Source organism: Anoplophora glabripennis, unplaced genomic scaffold (genome assembly GCF_000390285.2).
Source record: "Anoplophora glabripennis isolate ALB-LARVAE unplaced genomic scaffold, Agla_2.0 scaffold62, whole genome shotgun sequence".
Lineage (NCBI taxonomy): Eukaryota > Metazoa > Arthropoda > Insecta > Coleoptera > Cerambycidae > Anoplophora > Anoplophora glabripennis.
The window spans coordinates 1285417-1301899 of record NW_019416420.1 but is presented as its reverse complement, the minus strand read 5'-3'; the positions used below and the strand labels follow the sequence as shown (position 1 = coordinate 1301899).

The following is a 16483-nucleotide window of genomic DNA, read 5'->3' as shown; positions in this document are numbered from 1 at the left end:
TTCAACATGCACAATTCCATCATTAAAGTCGAAAAAACAGTGGGCATCACTTTAACATTGGATTGAGACTGATGTGCTTTCTTGGAACGTGTGATGGTTGAACTATTGTCTTAGTGCCATAGCCGTAAACCCAGTTTTGTCTCCCGTTATGATCCCTTGAATGAATGTTTCATCGTCGTTGGATTGTTTAAGGAGTTGCCGATAAACGCCCACACGATTTTCTTTCTGTTGTTCTGTCATCAAGGAACAAATTTTGCTGTAACTCAATGCGTGCTCAATTTTTCAGTCAAAATTTCATGACATGATTCAATTGGAATGCAAACCTCTTCTACAATTTCTCTGACAATCAATCGACGATTTGCACGCACCAGATCTTTGATTTTCTGCTCGTGGCAGCCATCAATTGAAGTTGAATATCTCTCTGGTCGAGGACCATCTTCAATTAAATGACGACCACTTTTAAATCGTGAAAACCATTCGTAACATTGCGTATAACTCACAGCAGAACACTTAAACACATCGCACTAAAGTAACAATATCACGAAAACTAAATGAGATATAAACAATCCAAGAACATGTGGTTACAGAGAAAGTTATGCGCAACGCAATGCTGCCAATCGCATATCAATAAATATCTCCAATAGCGCGCAATTGGCATAAAATTTGGTTATTTTCTGAATGAATTACAGAAAAACTGTAAAATTATCTGTTGCAACTTTATTTGTATAAGGCAATTAACTATTGTAGCGTCAAAGTAACTAAAGATCTACATTTTTTTATTATTTTACATAAAATTTTTATGAGTATGTAATGGATGGAGCTTTGTCGTACTCAAGGAAAGTGGAATGACAAGCATCTACAAACCGTACAAACATTTTTGACCAAACCTAGTGTGTACGAAGAAAATGCACTTGGCCAGCGATGTGTCGTCAACCACGGGTCACTACGACCGCACTTACGGCAACTTGACGGCGGAGATGCTGGCGGAAAGGACTATAGATGGGCTCCTTGCGGAACACCCTGGCGAGCTGGTAAGGACCGGGTCCCCGCACGTTGTTTGTACTGTTCTGCCGCCCCACTGGAGATCGAATAAAACGCTGCCAGTGGCGTTCAAGGTTGTCGCCCTTGGTGACGTGGGGGATGGCACCGTGGTGACGGTTAGGGCTGGGAATGACGAGAATTATTGCGCGGAACTGAGAAACTGCATTGAGTTTAACGATCTGAGATTTGTGGGAAGAAACGGCAGAGGTGAGTCGTCATCGTACTTTCTTTTTGTTTGTTTTTTTTTCTTTCTTGTTGTTTCGATTTAAACAATGAAAATTTAATGTGATGACTGAGACAAATATGATTTTTATAAATATTTCTACTTTTAAGGTTCAGTTAGAGCAAACTGATTAAAAGCAAAACGAAAAAATGTAAAATAATTAGTTAAGGCATTTGGTAGATTTTTTTTCACATATTTTGTAGTTTGATATACCGGGTGTCTCGGGAAATTTCGAAGATGGAGATACTGGTGACGAAAATAAATCAATTAAGCCAAATATGCCTTATACAAATATTGCTGGTTTCAAAGATACAGGGAGTTCAATGTTTGAATTTTATTTTGAAATTTTTCAATAATTTTGAAAACTGTCAAAGTATGAACAAAAAAATTAACAAATAAAAATTTTTAACTAATTTTAGCGTTTTTTGTATAGGGTGTCAATTATTCCATTGATAAATAGGGGATATATTTTTTATCTTTAGAATTTTCGACATCTTGTTTACGAGATTCAATGTATTTCGTTTTAATATATTGAAATTTGTATACGCAAATATCTCAATAACCAAGGGAAATATCGAAAACGAACAAGAGTATTTTTTTATGAAACGAGATGTTCTTTCATATTTTCAATACACAGTGTCCGTAATTCTAAAGATAAAAAAATATCCCCTATTTATCAAAGAGATAATTGACACCTTATACAAACAACGCCAAAATTAGTTAAACATTTTTATTTGTCATGTCAAAAAACTACTGACAATTTTTTTGTTCATACTCTGACAGTTTTCAAAATTATTTCAAAATAAAATTCAAACATTGAACGTATCTTTGAAACCAGCAACATTGTATAATGTATATTTGGCTCAATTGATTTATTTTGGTCACCAGCATCTCCAGCTTTGATGGTTCCCAAGCTTTCGCAGGTATCCTGTATACATTATTAAAAAGTATCATAAAATGATTATGCACATTCTATTTAATCGGAAGTGAGTTAAATTTTGCGACTTCAGGTGAGATGCTGTACACAATACTATTTCTTTAAAAGACAAAAGTTTTCAAACATGTTTTTAATGTATAACAAAACAATGAAATATCAGAAGCGTTTATTTTATTATTTGTAAATGTCTTGGATCAATCTAGGAGCTGTTGTATTGTTGTTTTTTATTTTCTTTGTTGCAATGGTTGAGATTCATTAAGCAGCTTGATGTGTTCACTATAATAAAACGTATGGTAAAATTCCTCGAACTTTTCATGGGACCATGTTGCCATGGACTCTTTAAGTAAAAATTCAGGCAACATTCATCTAATATTAAATAAAACCTGTAAAACATTGAACATTTCATGGCAGTAGGTTACCATGGAAAGTTCGAGGAATTTTACCTAACTTTTTATTATATTGTTTAGAAATTGCTGGAACTTCCTTGAAATCAAGCAAAAAATTATTTATTGATTTGACGCGATTTTTTGCCATTACCATTTGACTTGATGCCCTTTTTCAATTTGATTTGATTCAAACAAATTGAAAAATGCCAAAATACAATATTAATTCGAAAAATGCATCGTGCATTCGGACATACTCGTTAAGGGCGAATAGCGAATATGTAAAAACTTAAATCTAATATTTATGTTATTCACCAATAGAATATATTTTTTACTTTGATAGTATCTCTAGGTACATTATATTAGTTCAGGATAGAATTTCTATAAGTCTAATTCTCATGAATGTAATGTATTAATATTCTTTAAAATTGAAAAAGTCAAGCAGTTTTGAATAACTTAAATATTAAAGAAAACTCAAGCGAAAACTCACAGGTAAATTAATTCATAAAGACACAAATACACATAGGTAACATACAAAAAAAGAGTCACCTACAATTTGTATGAACGGAATTAACAATTTTTTAGAAGACATTTCTCTTCGATAAAATCAATTAATTTTTTAAACCTTAATTAAAAATTTCTATGTAGTTTGTACATACATTTGGGGAACAGGCATTATGAAGGATCCGATCATTTAATAAATAATTTAGGACATAAACTAAGACTATTTAAATTTAGAGTTACATTTACTAATTAAAGAACTAATTACTACTTCAGACAATAGCTAAATGTGAAATAGAAAATAATGGGATTAAAATAAGTTAAATTACAAGAACTGCTCGAAATGACTACCTTGCATTTTGATGCATAATCTAGCTCGACGCTTCAATGATTTGCGAACTCTTTGGAAAAGTTGCGCTGTGCGATAATATGTCAAGTTAAATGGAAACTAAATAAATAATTGGTATTCAAACTCACACTTAAATCTATAATTTAAGTCGCTCGTCTCTAATCTATTTGCTGTGAAAACTATAAAATGACGGAAAAAGTCGTGATGGAATTCTTATATTTTTCTTGCTCGTAAACGTATCCAAAATTAAGCCTTTAACTGATAAACAAGGAAATAAAAATCGCCTCGCAACTGTTTCCAGTGAGTTTTTCCACATAGGAATTTTTGCACAGTGGAGCTATTGCTCAGCAATAATCTGACAAAGACCTACTTATGCTAAACAAGGGATCGATCGTCAGTGTAACTTTGATAGATGGTGATTAGAGCCTCAGATCTCCCTTTATGTCAACAAGTGGCGTCTTGCCCATTAGAGTTCGAACTTCAGTTTCTGTAAGCACCACCGGCTTATATAAACTAGTCTCATCAGCTTTAGAAGTCTACACAGCATTTCTAGTACATATAAGGGCCCCAGGCAGCGGAATCATTAAGACTGTATAGCCTGCAGGTAAATCGGATCCAAGTTCCAATAATGATTATAACTTTACGTGCCAAATTAAATTGACTGCGATAAAGCGATTGCAGCGTCTATTCTCATTAATTAGCTCAAAATAATCACTACCCTTTGAATCAGATACTGTTATAAAAATTTATAATTCCGTTTAATTAATGGAGGCAACCGTGATGTACCTACTATAATTAAACCACTTTCGTGGAATTATTGATAACGGGGTAATGCCTTTTCTATGAACAAATGCGTTCCAGGATCTGTTAATTAGCCAGTTTTGGTTGAGATGCAGGTAAAACATTATTCGCTACGAAGTCAATTTTTCTCTCGAAGAGACGAAATTTCAATGACTTCTACCAATTACTACCCCGCATTGTCTTAGCTCTGTAGGAGAAGACACTATTTTCGAGATAATGATATGCATTCTAAAAGTTTCTTTTATAACCGTTTCGTAATTATATAGCTTTATAATTAATTTACAATTTATAAATGAACACCACGTTACTTCGTAACTTCAAAATCAATATTAAACTCTAGCAGATACTTTATGGCTAAAACCGTTGGCAGACTATTAGACTCAATTATATTAAGTAGTTATTTTACCAAGTTTGTCTCTACAAAGTTTTCAAACTGTATCAAGTTGTAAGTTGACTATGTAGAGGGTGATATATTGTTCCATTCTTGTCTAGATTTGCTAAGATTTTTTTAATGGCACCACATATAGATAAAAAGAATTGTAGGTGTTTCTATTAAAGTTTTATTTAAGTAGGAAGACTTTTACTATTTGATTAATTTTTTTTCTCTATTTGTACACAGTCAATTATTGTATGTATAAATGGTATGGTATGTTTTCAATAACAATTTAATTTCATAAATTCAACTTAAAATTCATAAATAAATATATTTTATTATTACCTCTCACATCTGTTTACAATTTATGAAGCTGCTGCAAAGAGATCTTTTTGTTTCCACATTTTACTTGGGATTGTTTCATCAGAAGCTCCCTTTTCGTTACAGATATTAACATATAAAATTAATGAACATAATTACATTTTTTTGATTTTCTGTTAACGCCTTATAAGTTAATTACGTCTTTCTATGAGTTAGAATTCTGTAGGTGGTTATAAATAGTAAAAAATATTCTGAAGAAATTCGGAAGTATTCGAGAATAAATAAGATTTCGAAGGGCATGCAATTCCTGATTTGAATTTCTGATTTTTTTCATATGTACGTTCGTCTTATTAAACTCTTATTGATCTTGGAACTTCTTAAAATACAGTCTTATGTTATTTCCAAAAAAGTGTGAGGATTTTAATTTGTGCTACATCTTACTGAGCGGCAATGAAAATTGCGGTGACATTGTTTTTTATGCTGTTAAGTAACGACAAGTAAGTACCAAACATTTCATTACCTCTGTCTATTCATTAGTGGTATTCCAGAGTTTTAAAATTAGTGTAGATTGAGCATCTTTCGTACTTATCATTGTATTTTTTCGTTTATTTTAATTGTTAACTTTACGTAACTAATGAAAGTATTCTTATACTTTGAGCATTTAAAGACGGTCAATTTGAAATAATTGTAACTGAAGAAAGATATATAGAGTATGGTTATCCTGGCTATGTGTAACTAGGCTTAAATACAAAACTGATTATTCATTATAAATATAGGGGATCCGAAAGTTAGGAGTAAAAAAGTTAGGGCGTGGTTCGAATCAACTCAATATTAACGGAATTACATATCCCCCATTATTTTTTAATTCAATATTTTTTGTTAAACATTGTTCTTCATATTTGGTATACTTTTTTTGGTAATAAACTACACCTACAAAAAAGAACTACGGTTTAAGTCTAAATACGTGTTGTTCAAAAGATAATCATGGTTTAAATAAGGAAATGTCAAGGTGATAGAAATAACTTTCCAATTTATGTAAAATTTCAAAAATTTAAGTGTTTACTTAAATGGTTTAGTAGTTGAAAAACATTTGTATTAGTAAAAAGAATAAAGATGTGGTGTTATACCGTATGCGAATGGTTCGTCTGCAAAGATCACCATGAAGAAGTGTAAGGATAGCTCCTATGCCAATGAAGAGAATATACTTTTCTACATATTTAGTATAGTCTTTCCGAAGTCAGTTGAACATGTATAAAAACGCCTAGCAATAAAATTTAATGAGTTTCATAGGCGTTCCTAAAAAAGTTTTCTGCTAAAGGTAAAAAATTATAATAATTTGTATATAATGTGTTGAAAATGTCTAATATATGTTCATTTGGCCAACAACATACGTTAATTATTTATGTCCTCAAACAGTTTTATTATATTGATGGTAAATTTCGTTTTGTTCCCTTTCAAAAGGTCTCCAGAATGCCATGTTGTAATAATATTAGTAAACAAAATATCCCTTTCGCAATTGTTACATAAATGATTAATAAGAAGGTGCCTATAATAAATTAAAATTACACCAAAATCCGTATCGCTGCACTGCACTGCTATGCAATTTGTCAACCACTTGTCAACAGCTGAGATTTATTGCCCAGTCGCCCAGTTCGGCTGTCTGTATACGCCGTTTGCCCGCGCGCATTCTTCAACTGCAAGTACCACCTCCACGTTTAGTTCGACTAAACCTGTATATGGGTATGGCTAAATAAATATGGGAACAACTTTTTAAAATATTTCAATGCTGAGTTTCTGCGTCAGCGACCGAACCTGGTACATACTGCCAACCTCTCAGTTCTTCAATTGAGATCGGAAAGACTATACCATGAAATACTGGGTAAATACTGTGAGATTTAATTTTTATTAATAAAAATCGAAAATATTATGCTGATGCTTGACGTCTTGATGCAATGGGTGAAATGATATGTAATTTTTTTAAAAAAGGGTTATCTCTGGGTAGTAGAGGTATTAAACATAAATTTGAAGAACACTAAAAATTTAATTTTATTTGCAAGAAAATTCATTAAAATTTATCCATTTCCGGTCTCTACAAAATATTACAAAAAAATTATCTTGTTTCAAGTCGATGAACTGGTATCTGGATAATATTATTAATGTTTCTAGATATTATTTTGCGATCACGTTTGAATTGTTTTTAAATTTCACAATTTCACAAGTAGTCAATGTAACGAATTTGATATATTTTAATGCTTACAATTGTATAATTCTGAAATATGTATATGTTTTTAAATAAATAAGATTTCTGGAATATTGTCTTGCGCTTCAAGTTGAAACGTCATATTTTCTTTTTTATAAATCTGCAGATAAAAAAGTTGTGATCAGGATTATTTTTAAACATTATTAAGCTCTTTAGGGTTTAAGAATTTTGATAATGTTTATTTCGACCTCTGTAGTTTATTACAAATAAGGTATCAAACCTGAGAAAAGCCCTTAACTGGAAAATATTTATTTAAAAAACAGCTCTAGGATTTACAACTTAACGTTAATATTTCGTTCGTTTTCGAAAAAATGTTATAGGAACCTGGCTCATTATTTTTGCTCATAATATAGTGAACACAAGTGAATCCAGAAAATAAATATGCATAGTAAATGTCAGTAAAGCATATTTCAAGGAGTTAGGTGATCTGATAACTTTACTATTTAGTGGTAATAAACAATTATTAGAAAACATTGGATAAAAATTACCTTCATCCTAAAAATTACTTTAAACATTAACACCCTATGTGAAGCTTTTTTCTTAAACCATTAACGCTCAAAATCGGATTTTCGAGGTGGTATCTTTGATCTGGGCGAGGAATCAAATAAAACCTACTATACTATGTTTTTGGATATGCTCTTTCAGATGGTGCCTATAGAATTTGAAAGAAAAATTATTCAAACCAAGAAGATGGACTTCTAAAGAACACGGTGGAAATTTTGGGCCATTTTTCAAATTTATTACTTTTTCGTCTCTTGAAATTTTCAAGGAATTCCGCCTGTTTCCAGTAAAACCGTTGTAAAATCCAATGCCACCATTTTCCGGTTCAGCCGCTATTTTGATTTATCAAGTCGATCCGCGAATCATGGATTATTTAAGTTGAGAGGTTTTATGCACCGTTGCCATTGGTTTTAGGCACGTACCTTAGCGATAAAGTCCTCAAAATTGAAAACAGGAAAAAATTGCGATGTTTTAAATTTGAAAGTCGGTTTTCGTGAACTGAACGATTTTTTTTTCAAATTCGGTGGGCACCATTTGAAAGAGCTTCCCCAAAAAACATAAAGTCTGGTAGATTAGATTTCATTCTTCGCCCGGGTGCAATGGTTGAAAGATACCCCCTTCGAAAATCCTACTTTTAGTATTATTGGGTTAATTCGTGATATAGAATAAGTACGTCATTAACGTTTACCTAGTCAAGTACTTTAGTTACACCCTGTAGAACAGTAAGCTGTTGAAATAACGAGAAAACTAGCATTTGATATTCTGGAATTAGAGTTTAACGTAGACAAAAGGCGAATTTAAAGTTGGCGCAAAAGTAAAGCGCGAAATTGCGTGTGCTTAAAACCCACGTAGAATTGCTACTCAACTGACAAAGCAAGCATCATTAATCTGAGTATTCTTTATTATTTCTGTGTCGTTGGCTTTTTCCTGTCATATTATCTTTTATGTTGTAATTGCAGCAGGGTGCCTCAAAGGCTTGTGAGTTAGTTTACATTCTGTTCTCATTCGCTAATTGCAGCTATGGTAATGGCGGAACCCTAACTTATGCAAACTTTAAAGGGCGGTGAAACTTCTTTGCGCGTCGAAACAAAGCTGTGAATGGTCGGCGAATCCTAAGGTAAATGTTATTAAAAAGCCAATTCATTCCCTGAATGCCTAAGAAGACATTTTCGGGTTAATGTTCTCGCCAGTTAATTTATACAATTACGAAATTAGGGCTTAATTAAAACTTTATTTAAGTGTAGGTACATTAGTTTGCGTTCCGGAATCACCTTTCTGCGTATATTACGTAGCTTATTTAAAATATTGCCTAATTACTGACGGCGCCGCTGAAATTCAGCAGTTTCAATGAAACACAAGTTCACTCGCTTGCATCTGATGTGTCAGAAATCTGTGTCCCGCGTATGTTTGCACGCTTGCAAAATTATGTTCAGTGCATTGCTAGTGGATCTTGGAAGAGGCTTAGCATTGCAAGATGCACATAATGAAGGATTTTGTCGATTCTGAATGGTCTAGGTCTAGATACCATAGATTAACGTCATCATTCATTTTGATAGAAACATTGTTTTGGATACTTTAATAGACTCAAGAAAAATATTTGTAGGAGAGTTGAGCAAATTTCAATCGAATATTTTCCCATTATGCTTTAGATTCACCAAATGTTACCAACTATTTGATGATGGTATTTTTGTGTGATAATGGGAAATGAAATTTACATATCAAGAAAATTCTTCAATAGAATAAGTTTTTATATTTTTCATTGGTCTACAAAATTATTAAGTAAGATAAAAACAAATAGTACAAATAATAATCATAAAATTTTTATATGCTCATTTATAGCAAAGGACCAAGCCAATGCTTTCGAAGTGAGAAATTGCTTAAACGAATCTGCTTTTCATCGCAATATCTTACTTATAGCAAAATAAAGTTGTAACCTCGAAATGAAAAGTAACATATTCTGTAATGAAGATATTTTTTTGTCTTCTATTTCATTTTAAGCAAATTTTAAGTAATACTAGAAAGGCAGGCAAACTCCGCTGACGCGGAGTTTGACCTTTCTCTCGGGCTCCGCGGTGCTTTCCTCGCTGGTTAGTAGATATAATATATTTTTAAACACCCTGTACTTTGATTTTTAAACAGCCTGAATATAAAAATATGAGGAGAATGTTTATCAAAAAAGAGTAGGCCCCGGTCGAGAAAAGAATAAAAAAAGTTTGTTCCAAACTTCCAAAAAGGCATCTGGTTAGTAAATATAAAATTTTTCATCCAAAGACTACGTAGGTAAGACAGAAATGGTAAAAAAAATAAATTAAGACATCTGCTTGATAAATATACAAATTTTCATTAAAAGACTGTAGTAAATAGACAAAGCTAAAAGTGAAAAGAAATAAAACTGCCCTTAATTCTATAGAACACCAATTCTAGTATATGGATTTTTAAAAAAGCGACTTCAAAAGATTTAAAGAAAAAATTAACAAAATGAATAAGGGAAAATCTGGTACACCTGTGTCAGTTTTATGGAACATCCTGTACATAAATTGCAAGAAACACCTGGTTAGTCGGGGTTTTCATAAAAATATTGCAGACTTCAGTACATAGAAAAGGAAAAAAAACATTAAGGAAAGTTTCGTTCTATTGGTCATAAATACTCAGTATAAAAATTCAAAAAGACAACTGGTTAATAAGTATACAATTTTTCATTAAAAGACTTTAGTAAATAAAGACAAAGGATAAAAATTGCCCGTTTCAGATATGGATCAATTTTATGGAACACCCAGTACATATACGGATTTTCTAAAAAACGGCTGGGAAATTTAATGAGTTTTATAGGCGTTCTTAAAATAGTTTTCTGCTACAGGTAAAAAATGTTCATTTAAACAACAACATATATTAATTATTATTTATGTCCTCAAACAATTTTATTATATTGATGGTAAATTTCGTTTTGTTCCGTTACAAAAGGTCTCGTAAATGCCATGTTGTAATAATATTAGTAAACAAAATATTCCTGTTATTTCTCCCTTTCGCGTTTGTAATTTGAATGATTAATAAAATAATTAATTCAAATTACCTGAACCACACCAAATTCCGCATTGCTGCACTACACTGCTAGGCTATTCGACAACTAAATTTATGGTCAAGTGACCAGTGCGGCTGTGTTTGTGCCGCGTTTGCCCGCGCGATCGTTCTTCAACTGGGCGACCAGACCTGTATATGGGTATGGCTAACTAAATATGGGAACAAGCTGTTCAAATATTTCAATGCCGAGTTGCTGCGTCAGCAGCCGAACCTGATACATACTGCCAACTCTTAGTTCTTCAATTGAGGTCGGAAAAACTATACCTGCAAGTGATGCTTTGAAGAATTGCACTTACTGATGCTATCAATCAATCAATATTAGAAATTTTCCGTAAAAGAATTTTATAATTAGATGAACAATGAAATAATATTAATAATCGACATATTTCCACAATTCAAAACTTAGACTTAAAGATTTTTCTATAAACATTTAAAATGCTCTATAATATTTCATTTCTTACTTAATGGTTGTTAGCCCTCGATATGCTAGCCTTGTTAGCATTCTTAAAACTTCCTTTGAAGTGATTTAAAAGAAAGCGAAGCTATGGGTCACTATGTAGAAGATATATGACATATCTTTTGTATATCGTACACAATTGATACGTTCAAAACGACAAAAAACTACGCATTAACTTTATTTTGTCATATATTTTCGGTATCTTTGTAACATTTATAACTTATCAACTACTGATCCTAGCCCAATTACAAAGCTAGTTATAATTAGAAAGGTAGAAATCGATAACCCAAAAATATAATAATATCCAAAGAGAGTTTCGAATTTCCAACTTATTAGTTCTCATCGGAATGCTATAACTAACAAGGAAAGTACCCGAAGTGTCGGTCCCCAATTTTAATGAAACTTCGCTGTGTTGTGAGGACAAAATACAATTAAGGTTACAATTCCACTTTACAATTTTTGCAGAGAAAAATAATAATTTTTACCCTTATAAAAGATAAGGGATTAAACCCCTGGGATTCGAAATACTGTACATAATATCGGAGACCGATAATAAACAAACTCCAATAGGTTAAAAAAATGTTTGTACAGTAACAGAGACTTCTTGAAAAAACTGTTTCTGGGGGTAAACTTTCGGGGTCCTTTTACCCCTTTAAAATATTTATCGGCAGGAAAGGAAATATCCGTTTCTCGTATTTTTTGTCCTCTACAATATAGCGAAGTTTCAGTGGAATCGACGACTGACACTTCGGGTACCTTCCATTTAAGACAAATGACGAAGTTAATTAAAGTCAGATTGCCTCAAATTATAGAAATTACATATTTGTCATTGCTATTTGTTATTAAAATTTAAATAACAACCCGTCTCTTTTTATGGTACGTGTTCTTAGATCTTAGAGATTTGACCGCAGCGCCCCCTGACGAGGAGAGACTCCCCTAATACAGAAGGCTTTATCAATAACTGGACCCTATATTAGTAATCCTGCATTCCTGAAATTCGCAACAAATAACACAGTTAACTTAAGGGCCAGTCCACACATCATGGATCAAGAGTGAATATTTTCTTTGTGACCAATGAAGTAGAGATTATCAAAAGTAGTAGGTACATTTATCGTTTTGCTTCTCTTCTTAAAATATATTACTGTCTTCAAAAATACTTAAAATTATGTACCATATATCTTTAAAATTTATAAACGTTAATTAATCTATATTTAGAAAATGACCCCATTATTGACACAGGTATCACGAAGGAAAATATATTTTTCAGAAGACCAAGAATAATAATTATTTAAAGAGGAATTTTTGGTGTAATAAATTCGCTGACACTGATTTTAACCTTTGTATGCGGCAACGGCAACTCTTGTTTTTGGAATGAAATATCACCTTGCTTAGGTGCAATTTCATAATGGGGCCGCTGGATGCGAAATATAGATTATGAAATTGAAGGCGCAATTAACAATTCATTCAGCACATATTTCGTTTTATGAACGGTTAATTTTGAATTCAATGTTTCAATGTAGAAATTAATTGCAGTTTTCAGGAGTTCCAAGCGGAGTGAGTTTTTGTGTATCATGACAAATATACGGTCAAAAACAAACGTTGCTGAAACGGCAGTATTTATTAAAGCTTTTATATGTTCCGCTTTGAAATGGAACTACTTTCTAATTTTTTGCAGTTTTATTTGTATTTTAACGGAACATTACATGCAATTTTGCGGAATCGGACATATACGTACGTAATAATCTATCCTAGCAAATATATGGTTCAGCATCCTTGCTCAAAGATATTTTGGTATTCCTAGAATGTACATGTAGAGCGAATATCAATAAAATTGATTGTGGTACACAGAATAAAAAACGATTTATGTAAAATATAAATGTCTATTACGACTTAATATTCGTATGTATATTTATTCTGTTTTTTAATATATTTATTTTGTTGCAGGTAAGTTTCTAAACTTCTAGTCCCTATTGAAAGGTAAGATTCACGAAATTGATTTAATTAAACGTTACCAAATTGACAGATTGAACAAATTCGTTAAAATATTTATAGTTTGTAGAAAAAAATCAGTGAAACGTGGTTGTTTTCTGTTTTAAATTCTCATTCAAATAAGATAAGACATCATTAAGATCTTTTCTAAATATTCTATTTTTTTATATTACCGTTTAAAGAACACATTTTTCATATAAATTTTTTATCAGTTAAACAAACAAAATCTATTTTTTCATGAAATGGTTGACACTATAAATAGGTAAATAAATGTATATTTTATTCTAATAAAAGCAATGGATCTTTGTCTTCAGTTATAAACTGAATAACTCCTTAGAAAAAGTCAGAGCAGAATGTCGCCATTGGACACAAGAATGAAATGTTTATTTTCCCAGTTTATTTTTGTCACCTTTCAATTTGCATTCAGAAAGGGCTTTTCTACCATCAAAGCTCTTCTGGCAGTTGTTGACGAAGTCATTGATGGTTTTGATAATAATGCTGTTATTTATGCTTCTTTTTGTGATCTTTCCTTTGCCTTTGATTGCGTTACTTTGCAAAACTTGAATATTACGGTATTCGTAATAATGAATTATAACTTTTTCAATATTATTTAACAGGCAGACAGCAATATGTCAGTATAAAGAGCAAATAATCTACCTTACTTCCTATATGTAATGGTGTACCTCAAGAGTCAGTACTAGGTCCTGCGCTTTTCCTGTTTTACATCAACGATTTACCTGTCAACACTGTTGTCTCGTGCTAGTAGAGATACGAGTTCGAGTAGTTTGATTTCGGTGGAAAACTGGTTTTCAGCGAATAAATTGAAGCTAAATGTCTCCAAAACTCAACACCTCACATTTACTTGTAGCAAAACCCAATCCAAATCGGATGTAAAGTATTTGGGTGTTACTATAGGTTCTAGTCTGAATTGGACAGCACATATTTGTAGCCTATGTTCAAAATTATCAACACAAATATTCCTGTTAAGACAGCTGCAGTTGATAACAGTATAATGAAAATGGTGTATTACTCAATAGTTCATAGTCATTTGACATATGGCATTTCGCTTTGGGGTAATTCTAGTAGTGCCCAAAAAGGTTTCGTTCTGCAGAAGACTGCGTTCGTCTTATTGCTGGCGTATCTAGAACTACTTCTAGTGGCGATTTATTTGAAAAGATTCCACTTCCACGCCTTTTTATATACGAATCCTTACTTCTTATTTATAAAAATGTTCTATTCTATTGATTGATATATTGAAAATGGCCTAATGTGGGAACTTGCATACTACTGTTATTTTGAAACTATATTTTTGTTGAAAATTATATACTATCATTAGAACAACACTTTAAATATCATTGTAATTTCTGTAAATACTATACTGCAATAAATAGTAGTACAGTATTATATTCTACTGCTGGGTTTTGTTTACCTTTCAAACAGAGTATGAAGGGAGGTCTCGGTGGCTATATACATTACTTTTATTTTATAGGCTTTTTTATTTTAATATGCTGGACTGTATAAAATCCCAGTAATAAAAAATTTATGCTTATATTAACCAACGGAATATTCTTCAAAATAAAGCTTTTCCACATCAAATTTTAGCAAATGGAACAAGACCAGATATCTAATTTAATTTGTTTGTCATTCAGGCACTTCGCTATAAACTTTACAATTATGAGAGTAATAAATTGAATGTAAAATTTCGCTTGAATGTTCGTACAGAATGTACTCNTTTGTTTGTTATTCAGGCACTTCGCTATAAACTTTACAATTATGAGAGTAATAAATTGAATGTAAAATTTCGCTTGAATGTTCGTACAGAATGTACTCTACTATACTTTAATAGAGCCTGTCACAAATTAATAAAAAAAATTCTATATAAACATGTCCCAAAACATTTCATTTTTGATATTCGGAAGTAATGTAAATGTGTGGTTTATTCCAAGTTGCAAAATATACTTAGTTAAGGGAAGCTATGTTATAGTACTTTAGTTAAAAATATCTTGATTACTTGAATAATTACTTTATTAGTTTTAAAAATAATACATTTAGTAGTTATCCATCTTAGACATAATATATAACATTTTATCATTTCTCTCGACATCGATACATCCAAACAACATACTGCAAAAGTATATTTTTGTATAAGTCTTAGTAATCTAGCGTTTAATCAGTGACCAAGCATTTTAGTTACATTATGTATCTCATAACAATAAGTAGATAAGTAAGAATACATTTCTGAACTACATTCAGGTGCTTCGCTTGACTTTTGTTCTTAAAAGAAGACGATATTGTGAATAAAACAATAGTAAGTATAATATTTGATGGCAATTACGAAATAAAACGCATATCTATCAGTAAGTCAGAAGTAATGTAAAATATGAACACGAAAATAAAAGGTACATGAAAACATATATGTATACTAATTTTTATTTTTATTAAAAACACTTTACTCTTTTTTATTAGAGTTCTGCTTTGTAGAAATTTTATTGGGTAGATATTTACAAACAATAAAAGAACATGATTCCATTTATTAAAGCAATGAAATACTTCCTGTTCTCCGTTGATAAGAAGTCATATTTGTAAGGTCAAATGGACCCTGGCGAATGGAAGAGAGACATTCCCGGCATATTTGGAATCTCAAGCAGGTAGAATGGGAATGCGGGATATGAAATTCAAAATAATCTCTTCTGTTAGATGTTATTATTCTGCAAGCATACAAAAGACAACATGTTTGTCTTTTCCTTTAAAGGAAATGGAAATTGCTACGAGCCAACAACATTAAATTTATTCTCATTATATAAAGGTTCGCAAAAATATCTTTTGAGTTAGCAGGTCCTGTTATTTTTTCCGTTCCTTAACAACAAAGAATACAAATAAGGATAAGGCGATAAATATTATGGAAAACTATTTAATATTCTCGTTACCTACAAACATTTTGCTGATTTGGGACAAAGTAGAAAAAAAATCATACAGATCTCTTTAACAACGGATTTACTTTACGGAAAAAAAGACGTAACTATAATGTTTATTTCTTATTTACTCCTTTAATACTAATAATATGGGCGATTTAGAACATTATTTGGGGCTATTTGGAACAATATTTGGAATAACGGCTTTCTGAAAAAGACTTTTAATCTAGAACAAAAATGAACGTATCTTCGTTTCAATTGACTAACGCGTCTTTTTAATACTTAGGAAACAGAATTAAAATGTCAACATTTTATGACAGTTTCCGACAAAAATAACATAACATTTAAAACAATTAT

The 16483-nt window shown here is 31.6% G+C and overlaps 1 protein-coding gene across 1 annotated transcript in view; it reads left to right on the top strand.

Moving 5' to 3' along the window:
* The first annotated feature begins 905 nt into the window (after window positions 1-905).
* LOC111691513 overlaps window positions 906-16483 on the top strand; it is a 62071-nt gene continuing 46493 nt past the window's right edge. Inside the window, exon 1 of the mRNA XM_023454513.1 lies at window positions 906-1248. Within this exon, the coding sequence (XP_023310281.1) occupies window positions 906-1248 (343 nt within the window). The remainder of the gene's footprint in view (window positions 1249-16483) is intronic.